We start from the raw sequence: 14,598 nt of genomic DNA on the forward strand, positions 1-14,598 counted from the left end.
TGGACTCTGTGTGCTAACGATGTGTCAGGGTAGGTTCACCGGTTGTAACAAATGTGCCATTGTGGTAGGGGATGTTGATGGGGAGGAATGTGAGGGGGGTTTATATGGAAAATCTCTGTACCTTCTGCTCAATTTTGTTGATAACCTAAAATTGCTCTAAACAATAAAGTCCGTTAAGAAAACAGAATCAGACAAATCTAAAATTTGGAACATTCTACTAGAAAAGAACAGGGAATAGGACAGTCATTAGGGAAATGCTCGTCAAAACCACAGTGAAATACCACTTCAGTTCATTAAGATGGCTACAATCAGAATGACAACCAATAGCAAGTATTGGGAAGATGTGGAGAAATTCATGTATTACTGATGGGCATGTAAAATGATGCAGCCACTTTGAAAAACACTATGGCAGTTCTTCAAAATGCTAAATATAGAGTTTCCATATGACTTGGAAATTGCACCCTTAGGTATATACCCAAGAGAAATGAAAACATATGTCTGCACAAAAACTTGTATGTGAATGTTCACAGCAGCATTATTCATGATAGCCAAAATATGGGGAAAAAAACCTTAATGTCTGTCTTAGCTCAGGCTGCCATAACAAAATACCATAGACTGGGTGGCTTGAACCATAGACACTTATTTTTCACAGTTCTGGAAACTGGAAGTCCAGGATTAAGGTGCTGGTTGCTTCGGTTGCTGGTGAGAGCCCCCTTCTTGGCTTGCAGCCAGCCCCCTTCTCCCTGTGTGCTCATGTGACCTATCCTTGTCGCATGTAGGCGGAGAGAGAGAGTGAGGTCTTGTTTCTTCTTCTTCTTGTTGGACACTATTCCCATCATGGGGACCCCACTCTCATGGCTGGTGTCTATTTTCCAAAGGAGAAATTAGAAGGTGCAAAGGTGGATAAATCAACGGAAGGGGGAAAAAATCAAACCCTGTGAGTTAAAGTCACACAATATACCAGAAGTAAAAAAATAAAACTGAAGTGGGATGACTCTTCATCCTGAAGGCAGACTGGCCACTTGATCAGGCCTCGCTCAAGGACTGTTTTGCTTCCTCCTTTCTTTAGTAGAACGAGTACAGTAACTCTTTCCTTTTCTTATCTCATCTTGAGCAATAAAAAATGATGTGATAATGTACATAGTGATTTTTTAAAAAGCAAGAGTAACAAAGAGTTTGACATTTTTCTCAAGTGGCTTTGTACAGATTATTTGGTGACACCCCCGTTTACCGTGTTTATTGGGCTAACTCCTTTGGCATCATTCTTGCTTTCTCCTGACATATGTGCCCCTCTTCTGTGTTCCCATGGCACTCTGTGCATATCTCTATCATATCTCCATGTACTGGCATCTTCTATTTATCTGCCTGTCTCCTCCATTAGACTATATGCTTCATTAAGGCCAACGACTGGATCTTTTCTTTGTCCCTCAGCATCTGTAACTGAATTTGGTGAATAGGAGGGGCTCAGTAGATGCTTGTTGAACTGAACTTAATGAATCACAGTGGAAGCCCTATTATCAGATGTGATAGGGGCTGATGGTTGGTCAGTTAATTTTTAAGACGTGAAAGAATATAATTATTGAAAAGTATGTATATACTGACAAAGTTTTATTTTAATTGAAAACATATAGTTTTATAATCTTTGACAATTATTTGATGTAGGGCATGGCCTTTGAATATGGGACCCTAATTATAGTTCTACTTAGTCTTTCTTGCATTAAGAAACAAAGGAAAAATTTTAAAAACCCTAGAGTGAAAAGTTTATTTAAAACAGAGGCACTTGGGAAGAACTTTGAGACGTGAATACAGAATCTTTAGATTTTTACTGTTTTTCCCAACCTGTAACAGATATCTTAACCACACCTAATTCAATAGAAATTTTTATTAGTAACTGTCTTTCATTGAGTATGTTTTAAGCATTTTAAATAGTTTTGGTAGAAACAATAGCTCTCTTTTTGCAGTCATATTTCTGATAACTAAATACAGTGGTGTTAACAGGTTTGGGAAGAGACATAACTGACTGGCTTTTAGTAAGCATACAGTTTAGCTATTTGGATCAGAAGTGCAGGAAGTACTACACCAAAATTCCATCAATTATAGAGCTTATGCAGAGTCTGCTCTATCCTGCCACAAGATTTCATAAACTTTGTTCTTCTTAAAACTCAGTGTTGTGAAATGTCTTATTGTCTTCTCAGGTTAGTCTGGCCACCCCCAAAGACTTTTATGCTAATTGGTTTTTTTATTTGTTTGTTTTAATTTCAGTGGTAGGAATGGGATCCTGGTGCTTCCACATGACTCTGAAATATGAAATGCAGGTCAGTAATGAAATAATTGACTAACTGCTTATTTCTCTTAATCCAGTGACACTTCAAATTTGAGAAAACAGCACATCACTGGAGGATGGTATTGAGACAAGAGACTGAAAAGAAAAAAGGGACTTGTAATCTCTGGAGTTCTGTACTTCAGGCCAAAGAATCCAAATTATCTAAGTGAAGTAAAGAGGCAAGCAAATAAGTTGTGCGTAGAAAAAACAAGTGAGAGCAGTATAGCTGCCTGACCCCCTCTTGCAGGCCTGTCCAGTTCTAGGGCAGGATTAGAGAGTAGAGGCCTATGGAGACGTCTTAAAAGACATAATCAGTTCACCCAAATACTGTATTCTTACTCTTAGATGCCTGCATTCCCTCATGTCTCTCTTTTATGGCATCCAGTCAAATAGTCTTGTCCCTCTAGCTAGCGAAGTTTTAGAGTGATGCAAGAATTTTTATTTACTGTCCTTGCTCTAAGGAGGCCATATAGCTAGTCCTCAGTCTTTTGACCTCTTTGTTCCCCATCACTAACCCAGAAACTACTAGAATAGCACTGTCCAGTAGAAATATAATGTGAGCTACATATGAAATTTAAAATTTTCTGGTAGCCACATTTTAAAAAGCCACATTAAAAAGAAATAGGTGAAATTAATTTTAATAATATGTTTTATTTAACCCAGTATATCCAAAGTATTATTTCAACATGTAATCAACATAAAAATTGATTAATGAAATATTTCGTGTCCTGAAATGAGATATATATTTCACACTTGCAGTGTATCTCAATTTAGATTAGGTTTATTTGAAGTGATCAGTAGCCTCATAAGTCTAGTGGCTACTGTATTGGACAGTGCTATTCTGGAAGGATCTGTGTATACAACACTCTATGAATTATTAATTACAACTATATTAAATGTATAAGAATTAATTCCTAGGATTGATTCTAATGTTCCATACATATTTATAATAGGATGTCGTGTGCAGTGCATGCTGTGCTTGACTTGGAGAATACACAAATGACTAAAACACGGGTCTGAGCTAATCAAGCAGAGAACACCCTTCTTCCCACACTTTCTGCCTGGGAAAACAGACTTATAAATAATAATATAGTATGAAAATTATTTTTAAAGAAGTACAAATAATCTATGGTAACATGGTGGAGCTTGAAAGAATCTATGAAAGTTAGACATTTAAACAAAATCTGAAAGAATTAGTTGAAACTTTTTAGGTAGTGAAAGGATAGAATGACGTACCAGACTTGCACTATGACATAAACAGAAGCAGGGAGTCATTACAATGTGTAGTATATCTGACAAAAATGGTAAAGCTAGAACTTAAAATGTGTTTGAAGAAATGGCAGGAATGATATTCAAAATATTTAACAACTGTATGGCAAAAGTACCAACAATCAGAATGGTGATCCTGTGGGCAACAACTGAGTGATAATCCTGACAATGAGGCTTTGCATTTTATCATACTAAAAAATAATTGGAATTTGTCCAGCTCTGGCAATCATCAAGTGCTTTTATATATAGTATCTTAGAGAGTTATTACTCATGTTTTACAGATTCCAGTACTAGAACTGAAGGAGGCTAATTGATTTGACCAAAACCACACACAGTTTATAAATATCTCATATATATTTGTATATGAATACATATTTCTATACACACAACTATATGTTCATTCTCTAGCTCCGTCCATGAGAGCACCTGGGAGCAGAGAACCCCAGTTCCAAAGAGCACACCAGCAGCCAGATCTGGTTTCTAAATAGCATTCTCCATTTAAAGGAACCAGAGCTGATTCCAAGGGCTGACGCAGAAAAAAAGGACAATATGAGCCTGGAACATCTTTTTGTGCCAGAAAGAATAGAAATGCTAAAAGAGTGATGGGGACATGTCAAAAGGACACTGAAGCCAACTTGAAGGGGTTCCCACTGGCCAAATTTGGGATAATTTGAGCATTAAAATAAGTAATGATAGTAGTAGATTATAGCATTTATCAAACCCATTGAATATATACCCCATTGAGTAAAGTGGGAAATCATGAGTCCACACTAAAATAATAGACAATATAATAAATGAAGCGATAAGTGATTATAGATAAACGAATAAATTAGAAGTTATGCTGAATTTACATAGTTTCAAAGTACCTCATCACAAAATAATTATATTGGGAAATAGAGTAACTATACAATGGAGGAGCCTAGGAGATATTGACCTTATTTAAGCAATCACAATGAGTCTCTTCAGTAATGGGACAAATCAAAATTGTGTGCCGTCTGATAGGGCACAGTGGCAAGAACATAGCATCACTTCTCTGATGTTCTTACCAAAGATGCATAATCTGAATCTAGTCATATGGAAACATCAGGCAAAATCAAATTGAGTGACATTCTGTAAAATAACTGCCATGTAATCTTCAAAAGTACCCATGGTCATAAAATTGAAAGACTGAGGAATTGTTCAAGATTAAAGGAGACTAAAAAGACATGACCACTAAATATATCTGCTCCTGGACTGGATACTTTTTGTGTGCGTATGTGTGTATGCTTATATTTATGATATTATTGAGACACTTAGAAAAACTTGAATGGGGTCTAAGGATTACATGGTAGTAATTAACCAATGGTAATTTCTTGATTTTGTTGATAGTATTGTGTATTTGTAGGTGAATTTTTTTTTAAAGATAGAACTCTCATACCATAAAATTCACCCTTTTAAATTATACAAGTTGTTTTGAGTATGCTCACAAAATTGTGGAACCATCACCATCATCTCATTCCAGAACATTTTCATCATCCCAAAGAAAGACCTCATGCTCATTAGCAATTATTCCCATTACTCCCTCCACCTAGCCCCTGATAGCCACTAATGTACTTTCTGTCTGTATGGATTTGCTTCTTCTGGACATTTCATAGCAATGGATAATATGTGGCCTTTTGTGTCTGGCTTCTTTTACTTAGGCCAAATAATATTCCATTTTATGGATATACCACATGTTGTTTATCTATATATCAATTAATGGACGTTTGGGTTGTTTCCACTTTTTGGCTTCTATGCATAATGCTACTATGAACATTCATGTACAAGTTTTTGTGTTGATGTATGTTTTCAGTTCTCTTGGGTATATTCATAGGAGTGGAATTGCTAGGTCGCGTGGTAACTCCATGTTTAACCTTTTGAGGAGCTACCAGACTTTTTCAAAGTGGCTGCACCATTTTACATTCCCACCAGCAATTTCTCCATATCCTTGTCAATACTTTTTATAGTCCGTCTTTTGATTATAGCCATCCTAGTGAGCGTGAAGTGATATCTCATTGTGGTTTTAATTTACATTTCCCTATGACTAATGATATTGAACATCCTCATGTGCTTATTGGCTATTTGTGTATCTTCTTAGGAGAAATGTCTATTCAGATCCTTTGCCCATTTTTAAATTGAGTTATTTGCCTTTGTATCATGGAGTTGTAAGAGTTCTTTATATATTCTGGATACTGGACCTTACCAAATATATGGTTTGCAAATATTTTCTTCCAATCTGTGGGTGGTTTTTTCACTTTCTTAATAGCATCCTATGAAACAAAAATGTTTTCAATTTCGCTGAAGTCCTTTTACCTATTTTTTTCTTTGGTTGCTTGTGCTTTTGATATCACATCTAAGAAACCATTACATAATCCAAAGTTATGAAGATTCATACCTATGTTTTCTTCAAAGAGCCTTTATGGTTTTAGCTCTTACATTTAGGTCTTTGTTCCATTTTTAATCAATTGTTGTATGTGGTGTAAGGCAGGGGTCTAGCTTCATTCTTTTGCATGTGGATATCCAGTTCTCCTAGAGTCATTTGTTGAAAAGACTGTTCTTTCCCCTTTGAATTGTCTTGGCACCACTGTCAAAAATCAGTCAATCATAAATGTATGAATTTATTTTTTAACAGTCAATTCAACTCTCAATTCTGTTGCGTTGACTTATGTGTCTATCCTTTATGCCAGTGCCGCACAGCTTTGATTACTGTAGATTTGTAGTAAGTTTTGAAATTGGGAGCTGTGAGTCCTCCAAATTTGTTCTTCTTTTTAAAAATTGTTTAAGCTATGCTGGGTCCCTTGCATTTCCACATGAATGTTAGGATCAGCTTATTGATTTGTGCAAAAAGTTGGCTGGGATTTTGAAAGGGATTATATTGAGTCCACAGATCACTTTGGAGAGTATTGCCATCTTAATATTAAATCTTCCAATCCGTAAATACAGGATGCCTTCCTATTTACTTAAGTCTTTAATTTCTTTCAATAATGTTTTGTAGTTTGTGTGCAAGTCTTGACTTTTTAAAATTAAATTTATTAATATTATATTCTTTTTGGTGCTATTGTAAATAGAGTTGTTTTTTTAACTTCTTTTTCTGATTTCTCATGTCTGATGTATAGAAATACCAATGATTTTTGCATATTGCTCTTGCATTCTGCAACCTTGCTGAACTTGTTTTTCACCTCTAATAGTTTTGTGTGTGTGCATGTGTGGATTCATTAGGGTTTTCTGTGTACAAAATCATGTCATGTGCAAATAGAGATAGTTTTACCTCTTCCTCGTTGATTGGATGCCTTTTACTTATTTTTCTTGCCTAATTGCCCCGACTAGAATTTCCAGTACACTGTTGAATAGAAGCAGAGAGAGCAGACATCCTAGTTTTGTTCCTGATCTTAGGAAGACGGCTTTCAGTCTTATACCATTAATTAATGGGGTTTTGTGTAGATGCCCTTTTTAGGCTGAAGAAATTCTCTTCTATTCCTAGTTTGTTGAGTGTTTTTATCATGAAAAGATGTTGGACTCTTCAAATATTTTTTCTGCATGTTTTGAGATGATCGTGTGGTTTTTCTCTTTTATTATATCACAGTTATGCACTGCATAACAACTTTTCAGTCAATGACAGACCACATATATGATGGTGGACCCATAAGAAGCGTATCATATAGCCTAGGTGTGTATTAGGCTATACCATGCAGGTTTGCATCAGTACACTCTATGATGTTCGCACAGTGAAAAAAATCACCTAGCAGTGCATTTCTCAAAACGTATCCCTGTTGTGAAGTGACGCACGACTGTAGTGTGGTCTAGTACAATCTGATACACTGACTGATTTTCATATGTTGAACCAACTTTGCATTCCTGTGATAAATCCCATTTGATCAAGGCAAGTAATCCAAGTGAATATCTCTGTAGGAAACATGCATTAAAGTACTTAGGAGTAATGGAACCTCATGTCAGCAACTTAGTCAAATGGTTCAGGGAGAAAAAAGTTCTTTGTACTGTCCTTCAAACTTTTCTGTAAGTTAAAATTCTTTCAATTTTTTTTAAAATAGAAAAACAATGTACATATCCTTTGACTCAGTAATTGCACTCCTAGGAACACATCCTAAGAAAGTAATCAGAGGCAGAAAAAAGATGTTTCACAAGGATGTTTATCACAGTGTTATACGTGATAAAGATTTTTAAATAGTCTAAATGTTTAATAGGGAGATTGTTAAATATACTATCATATATCTATGTGTTGAAATGCACTGTAGCCATTTAAAATAATATTGTGAAGACTTTTAACATGGTAAAATGTTATAAAGACTTAAAACTTTCTGTATATGATATCAATTTTATAGACAATAGAAAAAAGACTGGAAGTACATTTTGCCTAACTTCTCTTACCGTTTTGCAAAATTTGTAATGTGTGACCCAAAATTATAACTCCCACCCACCCAGACAAATATCCTTAAAGCTCTTGCCCCTCTTTCTGAGCAATGCTCAACCCAGATCACGCTCAGTTATCTGCCTGTCCTGTGCCTGCACTGAGTAGCTAGATATGGCTCATAGATCACATCCCTTTGTTAAATGATTTCACTTTGAAATTATTGAACAATAATCTCAAATAACCACTCGGTTCCACAAAGCAGAACCATTACATTTCCCTGCCAATTTTACCTTCCATTCTCCAGAACTGTTATTTCACCCCGTTCCTCTTTCCTTAGATTTCTTTTTGTGTTTCTTTTGCCTCATACCCCCTTCTCTTTGCTCAGCATTTCACTGAGAATATAGAAAGAATCAATCAGGAACTCCCTCATCTTTCTACCACCACCTTCTTCCTCCTATTATTATGGAAGAAATGTCCCAACTTCTATCAAAGGCCAGCGTCCCCTTCCCCAGGCTCTGAATTTATCCTCCCTCCTGCTCGAAAGAGTTCACTCCTGTGGCTACATACCCCACCCCAGTCTCTTGCTCCACCATAGTCTTTAGAAAGTCACTAGTCACTGCCATCTGCATACAACCATCCTCAAATAGCTCCCATCTTTAGAAAATTACTCTTCCCTTTACCCTGTGTCCAGCCCCAGCTATTGAGTCATTTTTTGTTCCCTTTCACATATAAACCACTTGAGTGTCTCTGCTCTCTCCACGCTTACCTGCTTCTCTTTTCCTCCCATTCCAGTTAGGTATTTCTTCCCTTCACGTCACAGAAACTGCTGTTGTCAAGGTCATCGGTGACCTTCATCTTGCCAGATCCAATAGACACATTTTTATCTTCTTATTTAACCTCTCAGTAGCATTCCACATATATTTGCTTGTTTCTTCATGAACCATTTGTCTTGGCTTCCCAGTTTTCCTTGTCTTAAGGAAAAGGAAATTCCCTTAGCTTTCTTCCTTGCCTCACTGGTCACTCTTTTAGTCCTGGGCCACCTTCTCTATATTCTTTCCTAGGTGATCTCATATAATCTCATGGCATTAAATATGACTTATATGCTGCTGATTCAAAATATCTATCTTCAGCTCTAATCTCACCTTGGAGCTCTAGATTTGTATGTCCATCTGTGCGTTTGACATACGCTTCAATGTCTAGTAGAAGTCTCAGCCTTTAACATGGGCATTATGTAATTCTTTATTTCTTTTCCCATACCCATTCTTTCCCTAGTGTTCCTGTAGTATTCCCCATGATGCCATCACCCACCCAACTGCTGAAGCCGAAAACCTAGAGTTATCCCTCATTTCTTTCTTTCCCTCATCCCTCACACCTAAACTGTTAGTCCTTCCGCTGGTTTTACCTTTAAAATACACTTGACAGGGGCTGGCCCAGTGGTGCAGCGGTTAAGCGCGCACGTTCTGCTTTGGCGGCATGGGGTTCGCTGGTTTGGATCCCGGGTGTGGACATGGTACTGCTTGGCAGGCCATGCTGTGGTAGGCGTCCCACGTATAAAGTAGAGGAGGATGGGCACGGATGTAGCTCAGGGCCCGTCTTCCTCAACAAAAAGAGGAGGATTGGAAGCAGATGTTAGCTCATGGCTAATCTTCCTCAAAAATAAAATAAGATACACTTGGATCTGCCTACTCTCTCTGATTTTACTACTCCTACCCTAGTGTAAGCCATCACTGTCTCATTTCTTGATCACTGCAGTAGTCACCATTGCCCCTCCAACCAGCAGGGTGATCCTTTAAATTTTAAAGCAGGTCATGTCATTCTGCTTAAGACTCTCCAAGGTATCCTTTTGCACTTGAAGTGAAATCCAAATTCTTTAGTGGCCTCCATGATCAAGCCGAGGTCTAGTTCTCCAACCTCTGCGTTGTTCACTACACTCCAGCCACGTTGGCCTTGCTGTCCTTTCGAAACTGCCTCAGGGCCTTTGTAATTGTTATGTCCTCTGCCTGCAACACTTTTCTCAGATCTCTGCATGTCTAGTTCCTTCTAATTCCTCAGATATGCCTTTTCTGACCATTTTGTGTAAAGCAACCCCTTCTGCAAATTACTTTATGTTATGCTTTTCATAGCACTTATCACCATTTGAAATTATCTTATTTTGCAGTCTCTCCCAACTAGAATAGAATGTAAAGGTCTGGAGAGCAGAGATCTCACCTGTGTTAAATACCACTGTATCTTCAGCATAGAGAATAATGCTGGCGCGTGACCTGGGCACAGTAAATGCATCTTAGAAGGGAGTGAGGAAGGAAGGACATTTAATTAACCATTTGCGTGAATGACTAAGAGATGCATTGAAATATTAAATTGTAGTTATCCCTGGATTGTGGAATTATAGGCAATTATATTTCTTTCTCTCTGCATTTCTACATTTTCCAAATTTTCTACAATAAACATGAAGCACTTTTATAGTAAGGAAAATACATGTTTATGTTTATCTTTTAAAAAAGAGACTTTAAACGACTCCAACGTTGCTTCCGAGGAATAATAGTACTAATCAGCCAGTCAGAATACCCACCATCCTAAAGCAAACTATCTTGTTCCTGGGGTTTTGAGTTTTATTTGTGTTGTAGATTATTGTGTTTTCCAAAGATATCTACACCACTATATCCCATCCCACCTGCTTTTCTTACAGGGTGGTGTTGACCCTGCTCAAGAGGTAGGATCTTTGTTCCTTGCCCTTGAATCTGGGCAGGACTGTGACTGTGGTGGGCATGAAGCTATACACCTTCCAAGACTGAGTCTCAAAAGGCAATAAAGCTTCTGCCTAGTCCTCCTGGGATGCTTACCCTTGGAACCCAGCACCATGTTGTAAAGAAACCAACTAGCCACGTGAAGAAGCCATTATAGATGTTTCTGCCACAGCCTCACCTGAAGGCCCCAGACTTCAGCCAGCATCAGCTGCCAAGTATTTCAGTGAGTGAATCTTTAGATGATTCCAGCCCCCAGCCTTTGAGCTATCCCAGCTGGCACTGAGTGAAGTAGGGATGAACTATCCTCTCCTAACCCTGCTCAAAAATGCACACTAATGAGCAAAATAAATATTGTTATTTTAAGCTGCTGAGTTTTAGGGTGGCTTGCTATACATTAGCAGATAGCCAGAACAATTTACAAAACATCTAGTCTAATTCTGTGCATACAATAACCTCTGACATTTCCTTAACACCTGTTTTCTAAGACTTAGATAAATTTTAAAATCTCAAGGATCATTCTGCTGTCCATTATATTATTCCTAAAACATTATTCCTGGAACTAGTGTGTTCTGCCCCATATATGAAGGAACAACTGGATGAATGTGTTGAGACAAGATGTCAGGCGAGACTAAGCATCTCAGTGAGGGAGGGGATAGGCTCCCCTACTGTGCGCTGAGCAGATCATGACAAGAAAATTGCATTCATTTCTGAGGAGTGATCTGGCTTGTGTTCAAATGAGAAACACCAGAAGAAAGAACTAAAACTCTAGTCATGATGCCCAAGAGGAAGGACCAGGAATATTTAACCTGACAAGAGAAGACATGCTCACTCACCCCCACTCAGCTGTGCACACCAGACTCTGTCCATTCTATGCTCTGGCCCTGTTGTTCATGTCTGACCCTATTGACTTCCCCTTCTCCCATGGACAATTCCTGTGCGTCTTTAAAGTCTCAGCCAAAGTGGCAGCTCCTTTAGGAAGCCTTCCATGGCCCCAGGGTGGAATATGTACCCCTCATATGTTCTTCCATAACACTTTGTGCATTTCTGTTACTGCCCTTATTGCTGTTGTTTTATAAATATATTTGTATGTCTGTCTTGTCTATCAGAATGTGAGTTACCTAAGAGCAGAGACTCTCTCTGGTTAACCTTGGTGTATCCTTTACTTCTATCACGGGTCTGGAACATAGCACTACATAAATCTTTTAAGAATCAATGTTTGAAGGGTTGACATGTTGAAGAGAGTTAGGTTTATTCTGTATGGTCCTAGTGGGGTTAAAGATAAAGAGACATCTTGCTTAACACAGGGAAGAATTTGTTGAGCCAGTAGGTGGTAAGGGCTGCCTTGGGAGATCTTGAGCCCTCTGTCCTTGGAGGTGCCCAAACTTAGGTTAAACAAACACTTTGATTAGTTCAAAATTTTTTATTTGGTACCTGGGCAACAGCTATGCATAGGTAAAGATGATATAGTCCTTCCCTCAAGAAGTCTATGCTCTAGGATTGAAGATAACATGTTAGTGAATGCAGTGATAAAGGGACCTACAGGGTGCTATGGAAATGGAAAGAGAAACTATTTAGGTCAGGAAGGTCAGAGAGGGCGTTCACATAGATGACTCAGATCCATGTTTGAGTTGCATCTTCAAAGATGAATAGGAATTTGCCAGGCCAACTAGAACCCACAGAGTTGTGAGAGTATGTCTGGCATCTCAGGGCACTGCAAGAGGTACATTATGGTTGTAGCCATGGAGTGGGAGTATGCGGTGATGGTGGTGATAGCGCTCCCAGTAATAGTAGCTAACATTTGTTACATTATCGAGTACTTGCTCTGGGCCAGGCATTGAACTAAGTGGCGGGAGATGTGGTTTAGGAAACTAACCGGAGGCTAAATCTAAGCCTCTTGGATTTTATCTTCTGTGAGCCATTGATGGATTTTAAGCAGAGGTGGGACACACTTTGATTTGCATATAAACTTAATTGTTGGCTAGGTTGTTACCTAGATAGCACAACGTTTGGATGGACAAGATGGCCTTTGATGCTGAGATCTTTGATTCTACTCTTTATCATTACTGTAATACTGCTTTATCAGCTTCATGGACAAATCATACAAGTGCTGTGTTTCCTTCCTCTTTTGAACTACAAAGTTGTGGTTTTTGTGCTTGCTTAAATGGGCAGAAATGACCTATGACCCATTTTCCCAGTGATTGAGGAGGAGGGAGGAATCATCAATTTTGAAGGACTTGTTTCAACAGCTTCTTCATCTCTTTTAATCTGAACATATGATCATGAATATTCCTTGCAGGCTCCCTGTCTTGTCTCCACAAAGCTGGATAAGTTTGGCTCAGGTGGGCCATCATTTGTTATGCACAGTCACTGAAACAAAGTAAGAAAAGGCAGTGCTGCCGCGACCTGTCTTTGGTGGTCAGTGAACCATTCCATCAGCCTGAATTTAGCGTGTAGGTGTAAAGAAATTGGAGGCCCATGTTTCACTTCCGCCTAAACTGAGCACGAGAAACATTGACAGTTCTGTGTTAAGAATGATTTGGAGCTTGGATGGTATTTTCTTCAGATTTATTATCGCCAAGTGGCTGCTTGAGTCCCAGGTCTGATTCTATTACTTTACTACCTATTTGAGCATAGACATGCCATTTAATCTTGCTGAGCCTTAGTTTTCTCATCTCTCTAATGGGTCTGTAGGAGTATTGTGAGGATCAGTTGGTCAGCATGTATGAAACTGCCATCATAGGATCTGGTAAGTAAGTGTATGGATTTTTGAAATTTAGTCCAATCTACAAATTTTATAAATGGTAAAACAGGCCAAGGGAGGGGAAATGACTTGACTAGAAGTTACATGGAAAGTTAGACAAGATTGGGGTCCAGAGTTTGTTTTGTATTCTTTGTTTCCTTTACCTGTCTTAGGACTTTGTCCTATGTTGATGATGGTAAGAGTATAAAATCTTTAAGTTTTTAGGAGACTTCTCCCAGATTTTCTTTTCATTTAGTCACTCATTCAACTCATTCTTTTTTGCCGTCACTAACTGAAATAAATAGTTATTGATAATCTGGGGGAGGGTAAAATTAAAGGCAATTTCTCAATTTTTTCTTTATGTTTTTCTGCTTTTTCCAAGTATTCTGTACTGAGCATGTAGTTTGTTGGATATTAGGAAAAAAATCAATGCTAGTAATAAAAGGCAGTATTTACCTGTTTCTCATAAGTAAAAATAAATAAATTTATCTTAGAAAATAAAACCAAAGAAAAATATTTGTTCACCTATAACTTTATTTATAATACAAAACCAAAAATAGCTTAAATGTTAGGTAATAGTGTAAGCTAATTCAGACTTTGTAATGTAAACAACAAATGTTCTGTTACAAATACTACCCTCTTTCTCCTTTGCTTCCTATCTCAATGAATGGAACCACCTTACACTGAAAGCCCAAGGCAAAAACCTATGATTCATCTTTAATTTCTCCTACTTTCTCACCTCTGCAAACACTAAAACCTCTCAATTGAACTTTCGTGATAAGTCTTGACCACATCTACCTCTAGCTGTCTCCATTGTCGCTCCCTTAATTCATCTTCTCCAACCCAGATTCCTGTAACTGTCTCCTAATTGATGTGCCTGTTCCCCAGTCCCTTTGTCACACTGGAACAGAAATGCTCGTCCTACAAACAAAACTGTTTTCATTCTTTGACTAATGTTTGCTAGGCTTTTACGAGTGTTAGGGATGAGATGTGTAAAATACAGTCCCTGCTCTCCAGATGGTGTGTCACTTTCTAAATCTCTTTAATATTTCCCGTAGTTCGAGCTCATAAAGTGAACCACAGGCTCTGTGATCTGGTCGTGCCTACCTCTCCAGACTCCTCTTCAGAATGAATG

The 14,598-nt window shown here is 38.1% G+C and overlaps 1 protein-coding gene across 2 annotated transcripts in view; it reads left to right on the plus strand.

Moving 5' to 3' along the window:
• Positions 1 to 14,598, plus strand: part of ACER3 (alkaline ceramidase 3) — a 147,102-nt gene that overhangs the window by 80,067 nt on the left and 52,437 nt on the right. For both annotated transcript variants that reach the window (XM_046685662.1, XM_046685663.1), the window contains exon 3: positions 2,263 to 2,315. In XM_046685662.1, coding sequence (XP_046541618.1) covers positions 2,263 to 2,315 — 53 coding nt within the window. The remainder of the gene's footprint in view (positions 1 to 2,262; positions 2,316 to 14,598) is intronic.

The sequence above is a fragment of the Equus quagga genome, chromosome 14 (assembly GCF_021613505.1).
Source record: "Equus quagga isolate Etosha38 chromosome 14, UCLA_HA_Equagga_1.0, whole genome shotgun sequence".
Lineage (NCBI taxonomy): Eukaryota > Metazoa > Chordata > Mammalia > Perissodactyla > Equidae > Equus > Equus quagga.